We start from the raw sequence: 27094 nt of genomic DNA on the forward strand, positions 1-27094 counted from the left end.
TAATATCAAAAAAAAAAAAAAAAAAAAGACTGTGTACGTCAAGAACTTAGGACACAGAAATTAAGGACGAAAAGAAATGTTAACCCTCAGTTGTCATTAAGCCTCACCCTCCTCTTCCCTGGAACTGAAGCTGATTTACAAGTGCACGTAATAAGACACACCATAAATTTAGCAAAAGCAAGTCAACAAGGATGAGACAGAGCAGGGCCTGGACTAAGACTGAACTGCGTGATACAAATGCCCACACCTGGAACAAGCTGGCAACTCATTCACCTTTTGTTGCTTCTCACTCTGCACAGCTGGGATGGGATCTAGGGATCTGGGTCTGTGTTCATTCTAAAGATCCTTCAGCTGATTTTGATGGGCAGTGCAAACCACTTCTCCAAATGGCCGATGTTTTAAAAAATGAGAAGAAAGACAGTTACACAATCTGGAATCATATTAAGGGCTCAGGGGAAAAAAAAAAAAAAAGATTACTCTTGGTTCTTAGATCAGCCAGAAATTTTGTCAAAAGTACTCAGTTAACACCTGTATTATATTATGTTTTATGTATTATATATAGGGTATAATGTCCTGGATTAACATCCTTTTAAGCGTACACTTAAATTTCATGGGCTTTTTCTTGTAAGCATATTTATTGAGCAAAGACAGCATACCAAACCACAACAATGTAAAAATAAGGGTTTATTTTGTGTATACGGTGTTCTTAGACCCTGTAAACATTCAACCTTATCTATTCCACTTAAAAATTGCTTTTAAAAAGCTATCTACCCCACTCTGATTTCCCTATAAGCTTATTACTATAATCCTTGATTTTAATGATAAATATTGGCTAGACAATAAACAAGCCTATTTCTTCTAGTTATAAACTAGCCTTGATATGTTCCATTTACTTTAATAAGTCTTCCCTGAACTGCTGCCATCTTTCAACAGCAGTAGCTTGTTGCCTTGCTAGCTGTCAAAGTAGATTCCATCCCCAAATGGTTATCTGTAATGAAAGAATACAAATGTGAACTTAAATTTTCTTTTAAAGATTCATTTTTAGATTGATAAAAGCAGTCAGAAGTGCAAAACAGCATTAACTCTGCTCTCATAGTTACTGTCTATCAACTGAGGCATTCATTTCACTGGAGATTCCGATCACAGCTCAGAGGACGACTAGCACCTTGGGAGCATATTCACCCATCAGTGTGAAAGGGCCTGGCCACTAGAGGACTTGATATGCACTGATGCTCACAAACCTATCCCAAACTGCAGGCATCCTTACATGCCTACTGTGTTAGAAAGTTTTATATAAAATCCTTCTGCATTTCTTGGGAAAAATTACCTTCCTGATGAAATATTAAAGATATTTGCAACATTAAACTATAAAATAATATTAACACATAAAATTGTTACAGGCATCTAAGTGATGCTTCTGGGAGCCAAAAATGGGTATTCTGCATTTCATGTAAAAAACATCAAAAAGTGAATGCTTTGAATACACCTTTTTTCTGAAAGAAATGCCTGCATGAATATTTTAAGACTATTCCTGACTGGTATCATTTTTAATAAGCAGCTGAATATAACTTGTAGTGTGAAGGTTAAAGCAAAGGATACCCAAATATGTGTACAATTTGCTTCCTAGCTAGGTCTTGTGCAAAATTTATAAATTGCTTTTTTTTTAAGTTTAAAATGAGGAATAGTTTTAAAAATGAGTAATTTAAAATGTTGATTAAATCACCTGCCTAGGGTTAAAAAAACACCCTACTCTACCTTATCATGGTATTTATTCTCTTTGTATAGATCTCTAAAAATGAGAACTTCGTATGTCTTGCACAATATGGTTTAGTGTAATATAAATGAGATATAGTAATGCCTAACAATCTCAATTGCTGGGATTCTGAGTGCAAGGAACACGGGTCTTAGAAAGCCTATGCACTTCATTTGGTGGGGAAAGAATAAAGGTATTCTCAAAATGTGTAAAACTGAGATTACCAATTTAACAAGCTGTATAATCTAAATCCCCCTGCCAATCTTCAGCTCTGTCTTAGATAAGGATAAAGTTAAAGGCGGGATAAGGAAGCAGGCCCAGTAACGCTGTAAGAGTTGAGATGAAGGCTGATCTGTGGGGCAGCCTACACGAGACAAATCGACACTGGTGATGCAGACTCTGTGGCTGCATTAAGATGCTGAAGTGCAGGAAGAGGTAAGCTTGACTACAGTGACTTTCCTTAAAAGTCGTTTTTGAGTACCTACCACTTTCAGAAACACTTTCAGTCCAATGCACAACTAACAGATTATTCTGTTAACTAAAGTTAACAGGACTTCCACTAGGCAACACACACTCTGGTGAGTTGGTTCCTATATATGCCTGTAAACAATAGAACTTCCTTTTCAAAGTCCTCTAATTCAAACTGGCCTTTTAAATTATTCAAAATCATTAATGCCTGCCATATGTTCACCTATGAGATCCTGTTCCAAAATTAACACTTTAAAACTTTATGGGATGCATCTTAATATCAAAGAAGAAATTAAACAGATACATGTGTGTTTGTTAATTCTGATTGTCAGTAAGAAATATTAAAGTTGCCACCTGGGTAGTAAATATCAGAATGTTTGAAGAGAAGAGGAAATAGCTGGGAACAGTATACTTCATAAAACCCAAAGTCGACCTCACAGATGTGCTCCGTGTCTGTGTTCCTCTAGCCACACGGGCCGTCGTCCGGATCCTTTCCACACAGTCCCACTGCGGTGCTTGCTGGGCTGGGCGTTCTGCCTTCCTCTGGGCTGCCTGGGGCAACAGTCCTGAGCTGGGCCTTTTCCACTGCAGGGGACGCTTCCACACTCTCTTCTGATACATTCTGGCCAGAGACAGGCTTATCAGAGTGGCTGCTTTCAGTGCGGTTTTCTGTAGGTGTGCTTTCTTCTGGGTTTCCACCAATCTCTTTGGGCTTTGTGTCCAAAACAGGTGATTTATGCTAAAAAGTAGAGAATTACAGTGTTCACTGTTTAACATAATGTGAAGTTTTGTAATAAACGTGTTTAGTAAGTTCCCAAACAAATCTGTTATAGCAAACTTTCAACTCTTTCAAGTCCTGGTTCCAGTGCTGGATTGTAATTATACAAATTAGTAAGCCTCACGGAACTGTACATGGAGGAGTGGGACACTTGGGATACGCTAGGTGGTCCAGTACCTAGCTTAGGAAGGGTGAGGAGGACTAGTGCCCAGTACTGTAAACTCCTCTTACCTGGTGAGAATAATTCATTCCACAGGTATTTACAGAGTATATATTAAGTTCTAGGTGCTGGGCATACAACAGACACCAAAGAGACAAAAATCCCTGCCCTCTCTGGAATTGACATTTAGGCTGGGAAGAGAATCAGGCAATAAATTAGCAGTATCATGCTGGGGTAGGGGGTTGGATTACTGTTTAAATCAGGGTGGTCTGAAAAGGTGATGTGAGTGAAGGCTTGAAGAAATGAACCATATGAATATATGGGGAACAGCATTCTTGACAGTGAATAGCAAGTACAAAGGCTGAGTTCAAGGAGTAGTCAGGAGGCCCTTGTGGCCGAAGCAGGGAGGGAGAGCAGGAGGAGGGAAGCCCTAGGCCATCATGGTATCTTTGGCTTTTCCTTCAAGTAAGCCAGGAACTCGAGACAATTTTTGAGATGAGTGACAGATAACCATTAACTATTAAAGCTGAAAGGAACATCTTAATTTTCTAGATGCATGGAGGTATGTTTCTTATAAGGAACTCCACATAAAGGATTCTAACAATTTCCTAAATTCCATTGTGCTTATTACTATTTCTCAAAGGTTTACATCTGCAAATGAAAATACAAATTCCTCTCAAACAGAAATGGTAATGTCCGTGGCCAATAATGGTGGAAAAGAGGCCTTGCCATTCCACAGACAGAAAATAGTCTAGCCAGCCAGCGATATGAAAGATTTGGGAAAGCAAGGTTTTTGAGCCTTCCCCAGCTCCCTCCTCATGTAGATAAGGCTCCAGGGCTCTCCTGCAGGCTCCCTAAGGCTCCAGGCCTTCAGTGAGGTCTTCCCTCCGATCTCTTCAAAGGTAGAAATTTCAGTCATGCTCACTTGTTGGTTTCCTATGAAATTTCATATGAATTACCATCTGTTCTAACAAATTACTCTTATATAGTATTTCACATAAAAATTAAATTTCATTTCTTCTGAGGAGGCTGGACTAACTTTTGACCAGAAAGGGGGACAGAGAGAGTGAATAATTATATCATTAATGATATAATTAGCCATGAAAGTAAAGTTAGAGTCAAAACACTTAAGCAAAAGCTCTATAGGAAGCACTTAAGCCTAGTATGAAGGGAGAGCAAAATAAAACAGTTGCTAACTTACACTGGGTACCACCTTGGGATGCTCTCTTGCATCTGCGCCTGGTAAATCAAATGCCCGAAGTATTTCTGGGCTCTTGTTGCCAGTCTGAAATCTTAAGTCAACATCTCTCTCTCTCAAAACATCTCTTCCACCCTCATATGTTTTGTTATAAGGGCCTTGCTCAATGGGGCCAATCTGGCTCCTATAGTAGAAACCTGCATCACCTGCTCCACCATAGGGCCTATAATCAAGTTCCTGCTGCCGGCGTCTTTCACCTGGCTGAAGTGCCGCGGGCGGCTCGCTTTCAGGACCACCCACGTGTCTCAGCAGATCAACTGATTTTCCGGCACCATAGCAGAAACTCTAGAAGGAAAAGACATGCACCTTCCTGAGTACTTAATGGTTGACTTACAACGAAATTATGAGGTGCCTTCCTCAGTACCAACAAAATTATGTAATTTAACTTGTGGCATTTATAGGCACAAACATGTCAGTTCCACTGGGCTTTCATTAGCAGTCTCTTCTTTAATACAGGGCCAGAGCAGCCAACAAAATTTGTAAAATCGCTAAGTATTAAGTAGACATTTCAATCAGTTGGACACATTTTGACTGAATTATATCATAACAACAGGTAAAGCCTAGAAATTTAAATTAGGGAGTGCTAATTGTCAGATAATTGCTCATATATTGTCTATAGCCACACCCATTATGTAAGGTAAATGCTGAAAATTATTTAAAGTTATATATCATTATGTAAACATTCTCCTGTAGGTTTTTTAGCTTTTTTGTTTGTTTTAATAAATACAAACTTGCTTTAGCTTTAGCTAAAATTCAATAGGTTCTGAGTCACATTCCATAGGAAAAACTAGGCAGGAGTTCTCCAAGTATGGCCCACAGGCCCCTGGGGGACCCCTGAGACTCTCAGGAATCTGTGAGGTCAAAACTTTTCATAATGCAATGACATCAGTCTCCTTCATTCTCGTCTTGTGAGCGTACAGCAGAGTCTTGTGGGGCTAGAGTGACTTCCTCACTCTTGTGGCTCATTCACTGTGGGCTTGTGTATACTTGTATTTTAAAAATGTCTGGTAAATATCAATAAATAAAACACCCACCAACAAGTGTTCTCTGTGGTCTTCAATTCTTAAGAATACAAAAGGTCCTGAGGACAAAAAGTTTGAAAACCACTGTCCTAGAGATACTATTATTTGATGACAGAGCAGCAAAAGGCCTTTTTTAAGGCAGCAGATGAAGTAGATGAAGGGGCTTATAATTTCAGTTTCAGAGACTAACTAAGTACATTATACAACTGATGTCACCTAGCAACACCATTCCCCTAAACCAATGAGTCCCAATCACAAGCCAAAAAGCAAAAACAAAACAGAAGCAATTCTGAGGTAAACAGAGCATCGTCAGGGAAGACAATTCTTTACTAATTCCCCATGGCACATCTGAGTTCTTTACATTTTGTTTTATGGGACAACTGTTTTATTGCGGTAAGGGCTGAAAATCAACCCCAAAAAAGCTGAAGACACCATGGATGAACGAAGAGTAATGGTGTAACACTGCTGAATAAACGTCTGCTCCTGGATTCCCAAATTGTTTCTCGGCACACCCACCCCCTTCTTCATTCCTTTCTGATTCTATGTTAAACCCAGTGTTCTTCTCAGTGTGGCCAAAACTCAAGACTGAAGGCCCCCTTTGTCAAAGAGGACATAACTGATTTCAAACAACTTCACGAAGTTTAAAGAACAAATCTTAAAAGGTATTCTAAATCACTGTTTTGACATCTACAATCAAACTTCAGAACCATTTCCTTGCTTAGAGGAATGTACACATAAGTATAAATAAGCATCTACCACTTAAAAATCATACCACTTCAGGGGAGAGAGGGTGTAGCTCAGTGGTAGAATGCATGCCTAGCATGCACAAGGTCCTAGGTTCAATCCCCAGAACCTCTGTTAAAAAATAAGCAAGTAAATAAACTAATAAATAAAACTAATTACCTCCCCTCAAAATAATATATATATGTATGTGTGTGTGTGTGTGTGTGTGTACATATATATAATTTCATACCATTAAGCACGATTTAGCCTGATTTACAACATAAAAGAAACCTAATTTTAGAACTGCCTTTTTTCTGAAAATCCTGTTAAGTGTCAACAGTGTTATATACTAACCAGGACAGCTAATGCCATGATTATCAGCACTGGAATCTGAAGTAACACTGGAATCTCCTTCATCAGCGCTTTAATAAATTCACCAGTTCCTTTTCCAATATGCTTCAGGGGCTCTGTGATAAAGTTGGTGAATGTAACTGCAAATGCCTAAAACATAAGATAAAAGTAACTTAATTTTTTTCCCCCTCAAACAACTGAGGCACATAGAGTAAGCCAAAATTGACTGTGCTCTAATTATGAAATCCCATAAATGTAAATGCTATCATATGCTTTTAATGTAAAGATCACTGTGTAGTGGAAGTATTTTTTCCTAGAACAAAGGTTTATTATTAGCAAAATGACTGTAAAAAGCACTAACAATTCTTCAAAAACATGTATTTTTTTCTACTTGTTTGTATAGGTAACTTTTAAAAAATACATTCTAACCTTTGTCGGTGGGACCAACCAAATAGGGTTGACTAATAAGAGCTCATAGTATTTTTGGCATGGGTCATCCTTATAGGTCCATGAACTTCTAAACCATTCTATTTAGAGAAACAGACAAAAAACATTGAGTCATTAAGACAAAAAAGTCACATTTCATTCCCAGATAAGACAGTATTTTGGTGTTAACTCTCCCTCCCCCACAGCCCCCAATCAATTTCAAATTGTTCTACAAATAGACTCCCAGTAATAGTGATTTTTTTAATTTTATCATATGTCCTAAATATTTTTAAAATCTATTCAAATTATACAAGTCTTATACACATAAAATATTTTATGAAGATTTCTAAAAAGTAATTAAAAGCAGTTCATTACACACACAAGGGAGTCCAAGTAAAACTGGGGAAATCTGAGTAAGACTGGTGGCCTGTATCCTGGCTGCGATACTGCCCTATTACAACTCTGCAAAGTGGTGCCAGTGTGGGGAATGGGTACAGGGTACAGGATCTCTCTGTATTGTTTCTTTCAACTACCTGTGAACCTACAACTATCTCAATAAAATTTCAATTTAAAAAGTCAGTACTTACTTTTCAAAAAAAGAACGTAGAACATTAGTTCTCCCGCTTTTTCTAAATCATAAATGTACATTATGTACTAACATGAGCTCCAGGAGGCACTGAATTGTTCCTTGAAGCCAGGAAGCAAGGCTGGATTGGTTTAGTTCCCATATCTTTTTTTTAAGGCCATTTATTTATTTTAAGGACAGTCAGTTACCATGTGTCAATTTCTGGTGTACAACATAATGTTCGAGTCATGCCCACATATATATATATACACACATATATTCATTTTCATTAAAGATTATTACAAGATATTGAATATAGTTCCCTGTGCTATACAGAAGAAATGTGTTTTTTATCTATTTTTATATATAATGGTTAACCATAACTTTTTTTAAAAAATTAATTTTGGACAGCCTCATTTGCTGCTGAAATTCTATTCTGTATCAGTCAATATGGACTTGCATTTACAGAGCCTTTGATCATTAAACCATTCCCACTATTAGACATATGTAACCGAAAGCAGTCAACATTCATGAGAATGTTTATAAAATCTGTAGGAAAAAGAAAAAATAATTTCCCCCTTAATTAAAGAGTATAGTCAAGCTACATTATAAGATGTCATAAGTCAATATAAGGAGATTAAATCAAAGATGCAAATTAATTTATATGTACACTGATTCACTTCTCTAATAAAGCTGTGTTGAGGACCTAGAACATGCTGGACACCATGCTAAGGACTAGATGAGCCAAAGTGAGCCCAGGGTCCTTCACAGTCGAATACAGGGAGGCAGACAGTATCAGAGTGAGCAGATAATACCGTTCCTGCAACATTACATGAACACAGAAGTCACTGGTCTGAAACCTAAGACTCCCCTTGTCCTGATACCAAAGATTCAGTCATGGAAAGCCTCCTTCTGGCATTTTATCGTCTCTTGTAATTATTAATATGTTTTCTCATTCTCAGAAATTTACTCAAAATAAGACCCAGGGAACCAACAACTTACCCCAGAGACTTCCAGTCCACTCCATCTTCTCAGCACACACATTACTTAGTGGCTCCATCTTGGCAACTTCGGCCTGATGCTGGGCGAAGGCTAGCTGACCAACACCAAAAGGGAGCTGTGAAATGCTGCTAACAAGGAAGGTTATGCCTTCCACCCTCAAAACCTCAGTCCAGAGTGTGTCTTCACTATTTGTCCAAACTGGATTATTTAAAATTTTTTCATAGAAAAAAATATATATTATTTTTAAAAGAATAGCTCTTTTCAGCTCACGGCAAAACACTCATAATGCAACAGGAAAAGAGAAAGAACTAACTACAGTTGCCTTCTTTGTAAATTATGATGAGGAAGGAAAACCTTTTTACTAAAAAGATTGTTTTAAAAATTAGTTCAAACATAGCTCATATCATGCCCCAAAATAAAGCTATACATATTAAATGACCATGCATTTTCTTTTACAATTCATGACAAAATGGTGTTTTACTATGGTTTTCAGCACAAATGACCAATATATATTTTATTAATCAAAGCCCTGGGGGAAATCACTGAGATAATAATATTCAACCAAACAACCTTCCTTCCTCTAATAAATAATTAGTTCTAGAAGCCACAGAACTTAGAGCAAAGGTTAAGGGAAAGCATCACAATGTTTTACCAGATAAACGCACTGAAACAGCTGGCCACCTGACTCACCCTGCCAAAAAGGTCTAAAATTCCCTTCAATGATTCTGCTCCTTTGACAGGAACAATAGTGCTTCTTTTGAATTTCTATGTACAACATGGTCCCAACTTTGAAAGAATTAAAATTTTGAAAAAAGTTCAGAAATACCTCAGAATATCGATAGTGATTATCTCTAGGTGATAAAATTATAGTCCATCTTTAAAAATTAAATTTCTTTGTATTGTTCTATTTTTCCTTTATTTTCTACCATGAATACATCACTTTTATATTTAGAAAATAACCTAACTTAAAAAAAATATTTTGGTATCATTTCTAGCAAAGAATAAAAGGATATACCCCAAATTATCTACATAAGCATTTTTCAAATGCGTCTGCCTAGTTCTACTCTGATTTAGCTGTCCAGATGCCCCCCATCATCAGGAGTGGGATTATGAAAATAAGGACTGCACATTTTTCCCAACTGGTCAAGGACCCCAAAAAATCAAGTTCACCTGAGCAGGTGCCAATTTCCTCACCAACACCATCTCTAACCACGGCCTCCCACCCTCACCTGAGATTAGCTCAAAATGGTCTTTTATTATGAAATAACATTTTTAATTGTAAAACCTTTGGCTATTTAATACCTTATATAAATATATCCAATTCCATCCCAAACTGATGAGAAAACTGATGAATAAAACACGTCTCAGTTGGGTGTACCAGCGAACATACGTCCACAGCTCGGTAGCTACTAACACCACGATGCAGAGCAGACACAGAAGCACCTCAAAAACAGGAGGAAGCAGAGAGAAGAGTCACTGCCAAGCCATCCTCCCCACCAAAAAATGCGAACCATCAGCAAAAACAAAAGAACTGGACTCAAATACACAAAATCATTTGTACCACTTTGCTGCATATTCTTCAATCCAGTATTACTGACACAGTATGAGTTCTTAACATAATTATAGTGGAGTTTTTAAAGCATTAAAAAAAAAAAGCTGTTAATCATGTCCCCCTCGTCCCATCTTACCATAAACACATTATATGGGTCCACTCCAAAGGAGTCTTCAAATCGCCACTTCCATGTTTCAAAATCATGAAACTTAAAATTAATTAAAATATCACTTAGTGCATCATCCAAGGCTCCTGGCTTCCAGTCTTCTCCATTGAGAAACTTTTGTATTTCTAATAAGGTTTGTCTTTTAAGGATAATCTCGGCATCATAATGCATATCACCTTTGTTTTCATCAGGCTGAATTAAATTTGCCAAAAAATAAAACCAGAAAAGGAGATTTTCATTGTTATATTACTCAATGAAACATTTTAAGACAAAAACTAATTTGGAATTAAATATATAATTAGTTCACAATATTTCATAGTTAAAAATAAGTAATAATACCTGTCTGTCTCACAGGCCAACAAGAAAACCAAAGATAATACGTGTGAAAAACATTTCAAAAATTATAAAACTTTATGCAAAGTAACTCACTGTACATTTTAGTAAAATACAGTTGATTCTTGCTATCTGCAGTAGTTGTGTTCTATAAAGTCAACTGAACCCTAATCAGCAAACACTGAACCATGGTTCCTACAGGAAATACAGGATTAGGTTCCTGCAAGCACATTTCCATCAACCAATCAATACATAACCTTTTAATGTTTTCTTTAAAGACACCTTAATATATACGGTTGATCCCTTAACCCTGACCTCACAGCCAACAGCACTGTGCCCCATGACTGAACTAAGCTTATCTAACAAGGGAATCTTCTCTAAGGCACATCTCAGACTTCCTGTGCTTAGGAACACTAGACAGCACTACATCTGGGAGATTCTTACTCAGCAAAAAAAAAAAAAAAGCCTGAAAAATGTCACTAAAGAGACCATGAGAATTGTTTATAGCATGCGAGCTGAAACAAGAAGGCAGAACAGGGCCAGGCTCCACCTCAGCTGAGAATGGGCTCATCAGGCAACTCAAAGGATGGCTGCTCTGCGCATGTCTGAGAGTGACCACAAAAGCATGAGTACTGATTCTGAGGTTACAAATAAAGTTTAGTAAATAGACAAATTAAAAAATACAGAATCCACAAATAATGAGGATAAACTCATTATTTTATGATTCAGTTTATGACTTTTCATTTGCTGACAGTTTTCAAACAGCCTAAAATCTGCAGTATTATAAATAAAAAACAAAAGGGATCCGAAGGAGCAGCAAAAACTGGGTTTCCATGAACATACATGACATTCACAACTATATTAGGGTGAGTTCAGGTTAGCATAATCACTATAAACATAACCAGTTAATATAAGTAAGAGAAAATTCTTTTTTCTCTAACAGTAAATCCAGATATTTATATCAAAAAATATAAATTGAGAAAAACCAAAGTTTCATGTAAATATCACAAATCATCAGAAAGTACTAAAAAGCAGTCATTGATTAATATTTTTAAAAAACCAGAAACTAAATATTCCAAGTATCTCCATCTTGGGTATTTTCTGGCTCCATCTGTTTCCTCATCTATAAAATATTCTCTGTTCCACTTCTCACTCAGTTGTAAGACTTGAATTGAAGGGGGCACATATGAGTACATCTTCCTTTACATTCCCAAAATAAGGTGGGATCAGTAAATTATTCATCTAACACTCCTTTTCTTTAAGTTTCCTTGATGTTTTGACTCCCCAAAGTGTAAACAATAACTCTAAAAAATAGAACCTTAACATTAATCATAAGGAACATGTGCATAATATGTAATCCTATAAAGTATCCCTTGCCACAGTAAACAGCTAGGGGGGAAAATGACTTACAACACATTTCTCTCTTTCTCAATATATAATGATATTACATCATCCGAATAAGGAAATGTGGAAGTGGTAGAAAGCAAGAAGTAAGGTACTGGGATAGAATTCCTTACCAAGCCACGAGTTCATTAAGTTTCCAACTGTTCAGTAAAGTTCAAACAGCAAATTTAAAACCTTCCTGGTGACCCCGCAACTCAATTTGAGGTGGGAAGGCCCCATAAAAAAAGACTGGCAGGACCCCCCCAGGCAGGGCCACTACTCTTCTGCCAGCACCATCCAGTTCCCTGGCCCAGAGGCACTGTCTCACTTTTTGCCTCTGAAATGGCTTACTTCTAGGAAAGTGGAACTTACCGCTAAAATTCTATTGGTTCCCTGAGCTCACGCCTGATTGGTTATTTCCTTCACTCCTGATTGGTCCATTTCTACAAAGCTTGTTCCTAATTAGTCAACTTTTGTTATACCTTATTTGCATATGATGTTGCAAAGTGTAAACTAGCAGCCTATAAAAGCCTGTGTAAACCTACAGACAGGGTCCAGAGTTTGGAGTGTTAACTCCTCTGGGCCTGCTGGTCTCCAATGCTCCGAGTGCTGTTTGGTCTCTTGTCCCAATCCAGGTTGCTGTCATAACTGAGCTGTAACACCAAGCTGTAACACGTTTTTCTGCAACAAATTAAGCAACACAGCAGTGCACAGCTGAGTAAGTAAATCCCCATGAACTATGAGAAAAAGAGGAGGGGTCTGCACTGCTCACTTGCCTTTGGCCAAACCACTGCAAAGCAGGCTGCTACTTTCAGTCCTGCACGAAAAGGTTTTGGTAAAAGGGTGAGTCAGGTATCCTCTGCTGAACCATAATGATGCTTTATCACTGCTTGACACAATTTGAAATTAATAAACAACGAAAATATCCACTACACTGATTAGCATTACATCATCAAACACTCACAAGTCCGAGCTTTCTGGTTTCAATTAAAATCTTATTTAAGTATCTCCGAAAAACAGGATTGCTTTGACTTTCATAGTCTTCCCTCTTTTTCTGTTCGCACTCATCAATCTGCAACCACAAAAGAAATACAATATTAGTTAGTGTCAAAGTTTAATGTAAGGGTCAAGTTTCTAGCCTGGTGGCCCCATCAAGATCAAGGTAAGGAGATGGTTATCTTTATCAAGCTTGCACTAAAACATAGATCTTGCTAGCTTTCTGTGGATTCTCTTTGCAATCAGCACGTAGGCAACAAATGAGAAACACATGTGCAGCACTGCATCCTGATTAGCAGTTTTTTCCTGCTGACTTTCACCAATTTTAAAGCTGAAGATCACAAGGCAAGGAGGCAGAGATGTGGAACATCTGCCTCTTCCAAATTCCAAAGTGGTGATTTAACAAAGGAATGAAAGGAAAAGGGAAAGGTAGAAAGAAAAAAATGGAGAGAGGACAGAGAAAGAGAAACAGAGACAGGATGAAGCCAGAAGATGAAAGGATGGACCCAGCAAAGAATTTCTTGAATGTGCCTATAACTTCTGGCCTTTTATTAATTTTTCCTGTCAACAACTGATCATCCCCTACCACATGAGATGCTTCACGCAGGCAGAAACCATGGCTTCTGCAGGGTGTCCGATACATGCCACCCCCTCAGCACAGAATTCTTCATTAGAATAGTCTTCCCCTGAACTTAACTCTACAAACACCCCAGCGATCAAACCTCTGAGTGAGGGTAGTGTACATCTTACAGACATTTAGACCCTGTGTTAAGCAATTTCCATTGTTTACTTGAGCGTGGACTACAAGTTGAGTTGAGCACTGAAATGGGCTTCAGGCAATAAACATGACAGTAACTGAGCAGCACACGCAGACTCAGGATAGAAAGACACTAGAGAAGTCACGTGGCAGTTTCCTCTGCTTTCAGGAAAGGTTTACAAACCTTAAAATTTTTTAAATTTCTTTTTAAGAGAAACTTTTTTTTAAAAAGACATAAGGATTCAAGACTCCATTTTACCAATAGCGTTTTTACAACGTTTCAACCAAAGTCACAAAAATGGTCTGTAAAAAGCCATTTCTGCTTTTCCTACTGAGCAGCCATATTAGCTCACTACACCACAAAACAGTTAAACTGAGGCAAGTTTTATCCGGGCATTTCTCTGCTAGCACTTGGGTGAGACAACATTCACATTTGATAAGAACCATAAGCAGCTGCTTATAGATCTGAATTGGGATTTATCCGGATCTCAGTTAACAAGCCCTCCCCAGCTGGAGCAAGTCTCTAGCTGGAAACCTCCCTCATTCACTCCAGCTCTTCCCTATCTGTTTCCCCTCCTACCTCAGCCACCACAACTCCCCTATTCTACCATGGAAAGGCCAAACACTTTTCTCTTCAACCCCGGTCACTGCCTCAGTTTGAGTCTTCAGGTGCTGGACCTCTGCCGTCCCCCGACCTGAGGCCCCCTCCCCAGTGCCACCAGCTCACGCTCCCTCACAACCAACAGGTGGACTCTCGCAGCATAAGCTTTTCTCTATTTCTATGGGTTCTCTTTGCAAAAGGCAAGTAGGCAACAAATGAGGAACACATGTGCAGCACTGCACCCTGATTAGCAGTTTTCCTGATGACTTTCAGCAATTTTAAAGCTGAAAACCATGAAGCATGAAGATCAAACCCTCTAACAATCTTGACTTATTTCCTTTCCCATAAACTCTAGTCACATAAATGAAAGGACTGAGTAAATGAAGACACAGCTACCACACACTAAATTACAGTAATCCCTTGTGTTTGTAAGAGTAACTCTTAATGCTTATAAGCTGGTACCAGAGCCAATGCTTCATCTGCTACGTCTGTCGGGAGTTTTGCACCAGGTGATAGAGAATCGTGGATGAACAAAACAATTTCTTGCCCTAGGAAATTTTCAGCCTCGTGAAGAAATAATTACAACATAGTGAGAGCTAAATGTTATTACAGGAAAATGAAAGTACTATTTTAAAAAACCAAGGCCAGAGTAACCAAAGAGAAATCAAGGCTAGAGTAACTAAAGAAAAAAATCATATGTATGTAAATTTTACTTTAGACAGAAACACAAATAATATTAGCAAAGACAGGAAAACGGAGCAATTTAACATACTATATATAATATAAAAATCATGAATGAAAAAAATCTAACCTTATAATTTAAAGAATCAAGTTTGCTGTAGCATTCTGACAACTCATCAGCACATGACGCGTCAGGACTATCCTCCTGTTTCTCTGATATACCATGTTTCACCTAAAGCAAAGTGGAGAGAGATTTTGTCTTTATAGTTCAGTTGTAAAAATAACCTACAGTTAATGAAGACTAAAATTTTGGCTTCATCATTTTATGACTTTGCTCATTATATTCTTCAACTGTATTAAACCACCAAAAAAATAAGAGCCTTAAATTTATCTACCAGTGAGGAACCAAAATCAAGTTAGTTTGCTCCTTGATGGGCTTTACATTTAAATCTGAAACAGAAATAACCAGATGGGGTTGAACTCATCTTAGACTAAGAATCGGGAAGTTCTCATGATTGCTAAGCATGGACTCCTTGCTCTGTGTAAAATAGTAACAAAATTGCACTATTTCCGTCGTAGGACTGATAAGGTCTTAAACACACACACACATTTTTTAAATACCTGAGATTTTCTCATTGTTCCTGAAGCAGCATCATAGTTAAGCATGTCTGTGGGGTCAATCCAGTCATCATCATGACCATAGGCAGTTATCAACCACAGACACTCGCAAAGGAGCAAAGAACACAGCATCCTGCATGAAGGCTAAAGAAACTAATACAATGAAACATAATTATTTTTAGAAGGAACTTTTTTGCGATAAAAACAATCTACTTCCTTCCAGTGCTAAGATAATGTTTTCCCAATAATAACTGAGATAAAAATACTCAGTAAAATGGTATTTGCATATTAAACACATACACACATGCACACATTTTCTCATTGAGACCAAAAAATAAGATTTTCCAAAATGATTCAGTAATTCCATTCCTAGGTATACAGCCAAGAGAAATGAAAATCTATGTCTACACAAAAACTTGTACACATTTATAGCCATATTAGTCACAATAGCCAAAAAGTAGAAATAACCCAAATGTCCATAAACTGATGAATGAATAAAATGTGGCATATTCATACATGGAATATTATGAGGCCATAAAAAAGAATGATGTATTAATACATGCTACAACATGGATGGATCTTGAAAACATTATTATGTGAAAGAAGTCAGTTACCAAACAAAGGCCATATATTATATGATCCATTCATATGAAATGTCCAGAATAGGCAAATCTATGGAGACAGGAAGTAGATTGGAGCTGCTGAGGGTATAATAAGGGACAGAGAGGTGGTAGTTGAAAGGTAGAGGGTTTCCTTCTGAGGTGATGAAAAGCTATCTAAAATTAACTGTGGTAACAGTTTATATATATATATATATATCTGTGAATATACTAAAATTGAACTGTACAACTTAAATGGGTGAATCATTTCTCAGTAAAACTTTTAAAAAAACACATTCTAATCAAACCTTCCTCATCCCCCATTTTTTTTTAACAAATGAGACATTAAAGAGGTGCAAAATTAAGATTCAAATGAGGTGGCCGAACTCTCAAATAATCAGAGGAAACAGCATGCTTCATCCAAGCCTCTGCGTAAAATCACTGTCAAATCATTTCAACACTTAATAGCTCCTCTATTCAACACTGTCCAATATAGTAGCCATTAGCCACATGTGGCTATTTAAATTAAAATTAAATTAAAAATCAGGTCCTCATTCTTACTAAGCTGCATTTCAAGCACTCAATAGCCATGTGTGGCTAGTGGCTGCCAAACTGAACGGTGCAGACGTAGGACATTTCCATTACTGCAAAATGGGCTGCTGGACAGCCTCTCTTATACCTCCTGGGAATAACAATCAGGTAAGGGAGTTCCAAGACAAGAAAGCCATCAATGACTCACAGTCTAGCTGCAGGAATAAAAGTAACACCAGGCCAAATCAAACACTCTTTCGTGTTCCTAGTTACTCTGTTTCTTCTTGTAGCATAACACATTCTGAGATTAGCCACTTCTTGGCCAGAATCATTTCAAATCATTTCAACACTTAATAACTCCTCTATTCAACACTATCCAATACAGTAGCCATTAGCCACATGTGGCTATTTAATTTAAATTAAAAATGACATCTCTTTACTTTTATTAAAATAAAAGCTACATCCCAGACCCTTAGATCAGAATCTCTTGGGGTAAGACATAGGCACTGGGATTTTTATGGCTCCTCAGCTGGTTCCATCACACAATGAAGGTAGGAAACCACTGCACTATAATGTCAACTTCCCCAGGGAAGGTAACAACTTACTGAATTCCCCCTCCCAACTCCCTCTCCATCTTGCCCCCTTCACCTCTCCAAGCCTGATGCCTAGCCCAGGGGCTGGCATGTGAAAGACATTCAGTAAATGTTCATTAAGCAGCAAATGCAAATGATCAAAGCCTCAGCAGGGATCCAAAAGGTCTTAGGGGCTCAAAGGATGAAGGACACCTGACTTGCAGAAACGGAAGATTTCATGGAGGAATGGGCGTGGGAGATGGACTTTGATGGGTAACATTCTGAAAGTGCGAGATAAAGAGGGGCAGAGGCAGAAGAGCACAGTGTACATCTCAGAAACTGGAAACGTGAGGACGGATGTGGTGGAGCACAGAAATGGAGAGGTGGGCTGCACAAACTCTGCCAGAGTAAAAAGCTTATGACTAACTTCACCTGCTAACAGCAGCATTCAAGGGTGATGGGAGCTACATTTTGGGAAGATGAAACTAGCATTAAGCGTACAGAATGAGGAAAAAACTGGATTCAGAGGGTCCAACAAGGAGGCTGAAGTAGAAAAAGGATGTTGGTCTCAATGAGCAGTGGTAACAAGGACAGAAAGAACACACAGGGCATGTTTTAAAGATTATTCCTACAGGCCTCAGCAACTGAACGCACGTAGAAGGAAAGAAAGAACAATGGCAGACATGACTCCAAGATTCCAAGGCCTCCTGACAAAGAAAATGGTGATATGTTAACTTAAAAAGGCAATTCCGAAAGAGAATACACTTTGGGGAAAGAGTTCAGCACTCACTTGTTCAACATTTACTAAATACCTGCTGGATATTGCGCACTGCTTAAGTGGCAGGGCTACTAGGAAAATAGGCCAGGTCTTCTTTAAGAAGCTTACATTCTCATGGGAGATGTCAATAAACTGGCAAAAAAAAAAAAAAAAAAAAAAAATTCAGATGGTGGTAAGTCCTCTGAGGAAAATAAAGCAAAGCAAGACAATGGTGCAGATGGATTAGGTGACGCTAGGTGCTTTGGGGAAGCCCTCTGACTGGATGAAAGGTGGCCTCGGATTCTCCGTCATTTCCCCCACTGAGAGACGGAATTTATCTCCTCTCCCCCTGAATCTAGGTTGGCCATATGACTACTTGACCAAAATACTGTGGCCAGGGCCTGGCCTAACCTATACCAGGATCAGCGGCCTCTACTTTATCACTTAGGAATGCTTGCTCTTGGAACTCAGCCACCACGCTGTGAGAAGGCCAAGCCACATGGCGAGGTCATGTGTCGGGGCAGACTAAGCCTCCAGTTGGCAGCCAACATCAATGGCCAGCCATGTAGATGAGCCATCTTGGTGGTTCTGATCCAATCCCTTGGTAGCTGACTTGGTGATCTAGCCACCAGCATATGGAATAAAATAACTACCCAGCGGAGCCCAGTGAAGCTCCATAAGCCACAGAATCATGAGAGGTAATAAAATGGTTGTTTAAAGCCCCTAAACTTTGGGGTGGTTTGTTACACAGTGGTAGATAACCACAACATTTAAGCAGAAAAATGACAAGAAGCTAATAACCTTAGGAAGATCTGGGAAAAGACCATTCAGAGAGGGGACATAGCAAGTATAAAGGCACAAGTAGGGAGTAAATTTGAAGCATTCAAAGAACAAGCAAGAAGGTCAGAACAACTGGGTCTTGTGAATGAGCTAGCTGGGGCAGGGGGTGGGGGTGGGGTGCAGTGAGGGAATCGGCCACAGTAACGAGAGTAGTTTTTACTCTAAATGTAACAGGAAGCTAGCCACTTAAGGGTTTTAAGCACAGAAGTGATAGAATCTGGGTTACGTTCTAAACTAAATCACTATGGCTACTATGTGCTGGCGGGAACAGAAGAACAAAAGCAGGACATTAGTAAGGAGGATATGAGTAGTCCCGCTGAGAGATGAAGGTGGCATGAACTAAGACAGCAATGAAGGTGATGGGGAATGATCAGATTTTTAAAATTTGAGGTAGACATTACATTATGTTGCAAAGAACAGCTAACAGGTCACCAAGCATATTCCTTCTTCTTTCTGTACACATGGTGACTACATATCCCAGCCTCTCTTCCAGTCAGGTATGTGACAATTAAGTCCTGGCCAGTGCAACAGCAGTGGAAGGGTATGCACACCACATCCAGGTCTGGGCCATGAAAGCCTCCCGTGCACGATCCTGTGGCTGCCTTGCCACCCCGGCCCCAGCAGGGAACAGGGAGGACCCTGAGCCCTATGGGAGGGCAGCCCAACTATGGAAGGAGATGGGACCCTAAACAACCCCATGCACGGCCACCCACTGAGTGGGAACATGTCTTTCATGTGAACACAAATTTCTTTTATGGTTAAGTCCTGAGATTTGAAGGTTTTTGTTTTTTGTTTTTTTTAAACACCATCTTGTGCTATCCTAATACAGAAATACACTGCAGAAATTGCTGGTAAATTGGACATAATAAGTAGGGACAAGAGACGATTGAAATGGCATCTAGATTTGTGACCTGGGCAACTGGGAGAATGGGAAGGACTGAGGGACACTGAGGTGGGCAGATCACAAGTTCTGACAGATCAAGAGTTCTGTTTTGGACACCGTCAATTTCAGATGTCTACTGATACCCAAGTGGAGATGTCCAATATACAGCACGGAGCTAAGGAGAGAAGTGTGGCTACAGAAATATCAGGATGTAGATGGGGTTTAAAGTCATGGACTAGATAAGATCATGGGGTGCTCTATTATTAAGATAAAAGCCTGAGCCCTGGGGCATGCCAACACTAGGAGGTCAGAAAGAAGAGGGGGAGCAGACAAGAGACACTGACCATGAGTACTAGTGAGGCAGGAGGAAAACCAGGAGAGGCTGATATTCCAGGAGACAAGTGAAGAAAGAAAAGAACTGATAACTACATCAAATGCTGCTGAAAGATCAGGTGATCAGAGGGCAACAAACTGACCACTGGATTTGGTACAGCAGCTTTTAACGAAGTGGAAGGGACAAGAGCCTGACACAGGAATAAAGGAAGAATTCAGCCAGAGGTTTTGGGTCAAGATGACACAGTGACTCCGTGCTCCAAAGCACTCCCTGGACTCCTACTTCTGGCCAAGATGGAGTAACAGGGACCAGATTTACCTTCCTGCCTGAACAACCAAGAACTCTGCACAAAATAAATGAAACTGTTTTCAAGACACTGGACAGCAGACAAGAAAGAATGGTGGTCCCTAAAAGATGTGAAACAAACATGGAAAGCCCCTCCACTGCCCTGGATTACTGTCTTAAGAAGAGTTTCCAGGCCATAGGCACCCCGAGGGGGAGTTCAGACAGAGCCCAGAAGGCCCTCTGAGGAGATGGAGTTGAGAGTCTGCAGAAACCAAGGCAGCTGGAGTTCACAGGAGAAAGCCGCACAGAGACAGACCTCCAAAGATCTGCAGAGGGCCCCTGAAATACAATAGAGATTATCTGGTTTTTGTCCTCAGTTCCTTCAGAAACCCTTGGAATTTCCTGAGGGACAGGACTGCCTGTTATGCTAATGAGCTGATTCACGGTGGACCCTGGATGGCTTCAGGTTGGGGAAGGGCCATCAGGAAGACCAGGCTCATGACTAGAGGGTTGGAACTTCCAGCCATCCGATCTCTGAGGATGAGAGGGGAGCTAGAGATTGAGTTCAATCTTTAGGCCAAGGAATCAGGGAAGTCTATGGACTGAAACGCTGATAAAAACTCTAGACCCTGAGGCTCAGAGAAGCCTCCTGGTTGGTGACACACTGATGTGCTGAGATGGTGACACGCCTGGACTCTATGAGGAGAGAACACAGAAGCGCTGCGTCTTCCCCCACAAACTCTGCCCTATGTGTCTCTTCATGTGGCTGATCTTGATCTATATCCTTTATAATAAAACTGTAAGTGTACTGCTTTCAGTGTGTTCTTTCAGTGAGTCATTCTAGCGAATTATGCAATCTGTTGGGGTTGTGGGAACCCCCAAATCTACAGCCAGTTAGTCAGAAGTGCAAGTGGCCCCCAAGACATGCATCTGATGTGAGGAAAGTCTTGCAAAGGACATGGCCCTTAACTTGTGGGATGTGCCTAATTCTGGACAGTTTTAGTGTCAGAACTGAACTGAACTGGAGGACACCTGGTGTGTATCAGAGGACTGGTGTGAGAACAGACGCCTCAAGTATTCAGCACAGCGCTGATCAGTGCATGAGCAGGAGGCCAGAGAAAGAACATGGAAAAGGAGTCAGTGCAAAAATAAAGAGTAAAAATTAATAAATACAAAAGCATGTAATAGAGAAGATAACAAAGCCAAAACTTGGTTCTTTGAAATGACTAATAAAATTAATAAACCTATAGTAAGATTAATGAAAAAAGAGAAGGCCCCCAAAACCAATAGCAAGAATGAAACAGGATAAACTCATTCAACATTAAAACAAAACAAACACTTAACAGCCCAGGAATAACAGAAACCTTGGTCAGATGGAGTCTTACAGCAGGCACTAGACTTGGTGGTGAATACTGAAGTGCTCCCCTCTGAGACCAAGCATGAGATGACGGAAAAGGAGCTGGAGGGCTTCTGGGACACTGGCCATATTCTACTTATTAACCTGGATGGTAGTGACATAGGTGTTTGCTTTTTAATAATTTGCTAAAGTGAACATTTATATTTACACACTTTTCTGTATGTGTATTTCACATTTTACAAAAGTTCTTTTTCTCCCCATGGCAAAGACTAATGATGATACTGTCATGGTCTAAATTGTACCCCTCCCCCAAAATTCACACGCTGAAGTGCTAACCCGCAGTTCCTCAGAATATGTGGAGGTAGGGTCTCTAAAGAGGTAACTGAGTTAAAACGAGGCCATGAGTGTGGGCTCTAATCCAGTATGACTCATATTCTTACAAGAGGAAATTTGAACACAGAGGGAAGATGACGTGAAGACACGGGGAGAAAACAGCCACCTGCAAGCCAAGGAGAGAGGCCACAGCAGAAACCCATGCTGCCAACCCCTTGATCTCGGACTTCCAGCCTCCAGAACTGCGAGAAAATAAATTCCTGTTGCTTAAGCTGCCCAGTCTGTGCTGCTCTGTCGTGGTGCCCGTAGAAAACTAATACAGATTTATTCAGACATAAAAAAAAATTAATGAAGTCTACAAACCATTGACTCTTGATACATTAAAGAAGTTTCACCTCAATGAGGAAAGGTGTGAATAAAAGAAACAACAATGAGCACGAGAACTCATCAAATATACTGATAAATTTAGTAAACAACTGGTAGTTCAAAAGAAAAACCCTAACTTTTTATGTTTAAAGAGGTAAACCCCAAATACTAGATAACAGTGAGGATGGGAAAGGCGGCCTAAGATCCCTGTCACGCTCTAGACACACTTAGAAATACTGGATACTGTACACTTGATTGAGGGAAAGAAGAGTTAAGTCAGGGGGACAGCCTCATGTGAATCAATGAAGCTAGAACACTCCCTCACTCCATACACAAAAATAAACTCAAAATGGCTTAAAGACTTAAACATAAGACAGGACATCATAAACCTCCTAAAAGAAGGCAAAACATTATCTAACCTAAATTTTAGCAATGTTCTCCTAGGGCAGTCTACCCAGGCAATAGAAATAAAAACAAAAATAAACAAATGGGACCTAACTAAACTTATGAACTTTTGCACAGCAAAGGAAACCATAAGCAAAACAAAACGACAACCTACAGAATGGTAGAAAATATTTGCAAATGATGTGACTGACGTAGGTTTAATTTCCAGAATATACAAACAGCTCTTACAACTTAATAACAACAAAAAAAACCCCACATCCAAAAATAAGCAGAAGACCTAAATGAGCACTCCTCCAATGAAGACATACAAATGGCTAATAGGCACATAAAAAATGCTTAATACTGCCAATTACTAGAGAAATGCAAATCAAAACTACAGCAAGGTATCACCTCATATCAGTCAGAATGGCCAGTCAGAATCACTTAAAAGTCCACAACGGATAAATGCTGCACAGGGTGTGGAGAAAAGGGAACCCTCCTACACTACTGGTGGGAATGCAATTTGGTGTGGCCATAATGGAAAACAGTATAGAGATTACTCAAAAGACTAAAAATGGCCTTCCATATGATCCAGCAATCCCACTCCTGGGCATGTATCCAGAGGGAACTCTAATTTGAAAAGATACATGCACCATAATGTTCACAGCAGCACTATATACAATAGCCAAGACAAGGAAACAACCTAAATGTTCATCGACAGATGACTAGATAAAGAAGTTGTGGTTTATTTATATAATGGAATACTACTCAGCCATAAAAAAGAACAAAATAATGCCATCTGCACCAACATGGATGGACCTGGAGATCGTCATTCTAAATGAAGTAAGCCAGAAAGAGAAAGAAAAATACCATACGATATCATTTATATGTGGCATCTAAAAAAAAAAAAAAAGACAAATGAACTTATTTACAAAACAGAAACAGACATAGAAAACAAACTTATGGTTACCAGGGGGAAATGGGGTGGGAAGGGATAAATTGGGAGTTTGAGATTTGCAGATACTAACTAATATATATAAATTAGATAAACAACAAGTTCATACTGTATAGCACAGAGAACTATATTCAATAGATGGTAGTAACTTATGGTGAAAAAGAACATGAACGAGTATGTGTATGTTCATGTACGAATGAAACATTATGCTGTAATGAGAAACTGACACAATATTGTAAACTGACTAGGCTTGAATTAAAAAAAAAAAAAAAAGCTAAGGAATGAAGCCTTGAGAAGACCCAAATACAAAAGGAGTGAAGACTAATAAGAGCAATAGAAAGCAAGCTAAAAACCACAGTGTAGAGACCAAGAGGGGCTTAACTGCAAGAAGGTATTAGTCAACTATATTAAATACTTCAGAGAAACTGAGAAAAATAAAGTCCAATAAAAGCCACCGAACTAGTAGATTAGTTGGTTATCTTCTAAATGACTTTCTTAGAAAAGGGGGAAGCCTAATTCTAAGCAGTTAAGAACTAAGTAGGTGACAAGGGGGAGGGTCTGAACCAAGCAAACACTTGGAAAAGAGCAGTGAATGGAATCAAGGCTATAGGAAAGGCTTTTCATAGGCAACAAGGTTTTACATGACTTCATTAACATAAATGAGGAAAGATGGAAATAAATTTTCTAAAGCAAAAAGAAGAGAAGCTCGGAGTTCACATTATCATATGATATCAAGAGGATAACAAAAAAGTCCATTAGAAAGTTGGGAGTGTCTCTTTTCTTGCGGAGACTGTGACAGAAAATGGAGATTTGGAAAAACAGCCCTATACAGGGAATTCCACAAAGGGACAGGAATCAAAAGGCTGTCAGCAGCTGAGTTTTGACTATGACCCCCACAAAGTCATGCTATTGGCAACTATGTTACTTTCTCCAATGATGATCAGCAGATTCAGCAGTAGGGATTAGCAATGCAGAAATGATGGAAGACCAGGTGAAGTGGTATAGTGGAAACAGCTGCAAAGTCAGGCCCTCCTGCCAAATCCCTGCAATCACTGATGTCAGGCTGGAGCTCCTTAAGAGATCTTACAAGTGATCTCACACTTCCTCCAAACAAAGCTGCGTCTAAACCTGGTCGAGATCTTGCTAAAAAACAAATTCTGACTAAGTCTCAGGTGGGCCGGAGATTCTGCATTTCTAACAATCTCCTAGTGATGGCAGAGATGCTGGCCCACAGACCCTCCCAGGTAGCAAAGTGTTAAGGGAAAGTAACCATCCAATGCTGGTTTAGTTCAGTGGTGGCACCTGTGACTCTGTCAGTAATAGTCTCTCTCCCCTAGTTCTATTTCTTTTAATCATTTTTCTCATCTGTGTCAGGCTTTGGCACCAATAATATCAAATTACTATATAATTATAATAGCTGGTATTTGATTACTACTTGCCAAACACTGTTACATGCTTTCGTTCATTTAATCCTCACAAGAACTCTTGAAAGCAGTAGTATTGTTATCTTCATTTTATAGATTAGAAAAACAAGTAACTTGTCCAAAATCACAAAGCTAGTAGCTGGTCAAACCCAGGCTGGCTCTACCTAAACGGCCTCTCCAAGGCAAGATGCTAGTGGGCTTGAGGGGCTGTTCCGAGGGTGAAGGAGAAACTGCGGGATCCCCTCTACAAAGCGGGAAAAATACCAGGAATGGGCTGTAACAGGAGCGACTAGACTGGATAGCTACCAAAAAGACAGATCTCCAAGGAGACTTCAAGTCACTGAGTGGAAATCGGCATAAAAGAGAAGTAGGTGATTTCAATGAATTTACAAGTGAAATGAGAAAGACAAAACTAACTTGGGTAACAGAGTCCACTTCTGTATTAACCTAGGATATATATAGCACGGCATAAGTCAGGGGGTTGCGATTTAGTTCGCGTGTGTGTGTGTAGTTTCCTGGAGCCCTGGCTCTCATATTTAAGAATGTTCATTTCTAACGGTTCCTTGATGATGATGATGAAGCTCGTCTTGGGACCACACTTTCGTAACCACTATCACAGAGGAAAATCGTCATTGTTTTTCACCACCTACTCATAAATATTCATCTCTAACTTTCAACATTCAAATTAATTTGGAGTTTTTAAAACTTAACTACAACCAAATCCGAGCCATTCTGCTGCCAGCATTTGTTCAAACTGTGCTTAAAGTTTCCAGAGATAACTTAAGTCAACAAAATTCAACGTTCGCTCGCGCCTCGCTCTGCATTTCTCGCCCCTTTTCCCTAGGCCGCTCTTTGAACCGCGTAAGACGGCGGCAACCAGAGATAAGACCGCCAACCGGCCCGAGAGATAAGAGGGTGACAGGTCGCTCGCCGCCAGGGAGGACGCAGCGCCCAGTCCCCCGCAGACCCGGGCGAGCGCGGCCCCCGCCCCTGGTACCGCCCCCGGCCTCCCTTGCGCCGCAGCCCGCGGGACCCGCCAGGGCCGAACCGCAGCCCTGCGCGCTGCACATACACACGCGACCGCGAGGACTCACGTCTCGGGTCGCCCGCCTGCCTCTCCAGGGAGACAGGACACCTGCCGGAGCTCCTAGAGAAGATGGCGAGCCGCCTCCCGAGCCGCCTGGCGCTCCAGCGGCACCCGCCTCCGACGCGTCCTCATCGACTCGCTCGGCCGGCAGCTGTGCGCCCCTCTCCGGCGCGCAGCTGATTGGCCCGCCGAGGGGGCGGGGCCGGCCTCCGTTGGCTTGTTTTCACCCTCATCGGCCGAACTCCGTGCAAGAGAAATCTTGCATAGAAGCCAAATACGTAAAAGGAATGCGAAGCGTATTTTCTTGGTATCGATTTATTTTATAAGTTCTCGAATGTGTAACATTTGCAGTACAACCCAGAAACCTATTTCGAGCATAATTTTTAAAATGGGGCATAACGAATAATAACTATAGTTCTGTATATTGGCGGGGGGAGGGTGCAGGGTACACTATGGGGTAATTGGAAGTTTTTAAGTCTTGATTTTGTCTTTAAGTACTGGCCTTTTGCATGCTCAGAAAATTCTCCAAAGAGGAAATAATGATTTTTACTCACTAGGAGGAAATGAGAGGTGTACACAAAAGTTGGCAGCAAGTTTAAGTGTGTTAAAATTTGGTGTATAATGTAGTACACCTGAGTGTGCATGTTGCTTATTGTAATTTTTTAAGTCAAAATACACCTGACAGTAAAATTTACCATCTTAACCATTTTTACGTGTATAGTTGTGTCACTAAATACATTCACATTGTTGTGTAACTATCCATATCCATAAATCTTTTCATCCTGAAAAACTGA

General features: G+C 39.8%; 1 protein-coding gene across 3 annotated transcripts; it reads right to left on the reverse strand.

Annotated features, from left to right (window-relative positions):
* Nucleotides 1-664: 664 nt before the first annotated feature.
* CLCC1 (chloride channel CLIC like 1) lies at nt 665-26441 on the reverse strand. 3 transcript variants are annotated; one of them, XM_031457727.2, is made up of 11 exons: nt 26308-26441; nt 15597-15746; nt 15106-15207; nt 12905-13012; nt 10195-10416; nt 9809-9949; nt 8507-8600; nt 6943-7040; nt 6517-6663; nt 4361-4702; nt 665-2960 (listed from the first exon to the last, which is right to left on the reverse strand). In XM_031457727.2, exons 2-11 carry the CDS (start codon nt 15723-15725, stop codon nt 2685-2687), a joined length of 1659 nt encoding a protein of 552 aa, XP_031313587.1. In that variant the 5' UTR covers nt 15726-15746; nt 26308-26441; the 3' UTR covers nt 665-2684. The 3 variants fall into 3 exon arrangements, with proteins under 3 accessions (XP_031313587.1, XP_064344859.1, XP_064344858.1); XM_064488789.1 differs by lacking the exon at nt 26308-26441 and adding an exon at nt 18108-18183; XM_064488788.1 differs by lacking the exon at nt 26308-26441 and adding an exon at nt 18086-18104.
* Between the last annotated feature and the right edge of the window lie 653 nt (nt 26442-27094).

Source organism: Camelus dromedarius, chromosome 9 (genome assembly GCF_036321535.1).
Source record: "Camelus dromedarius isolate mCamDro1 chromosome 9, mCamDro1.pat, whole genome shotgun sequence".
NCBI classification, from domain to species: Eukaryota; Metazoa; Chordata; class Mammalia; order Artiodactyla; family Camelidae; genus Camelus; species Camelus dromedarius.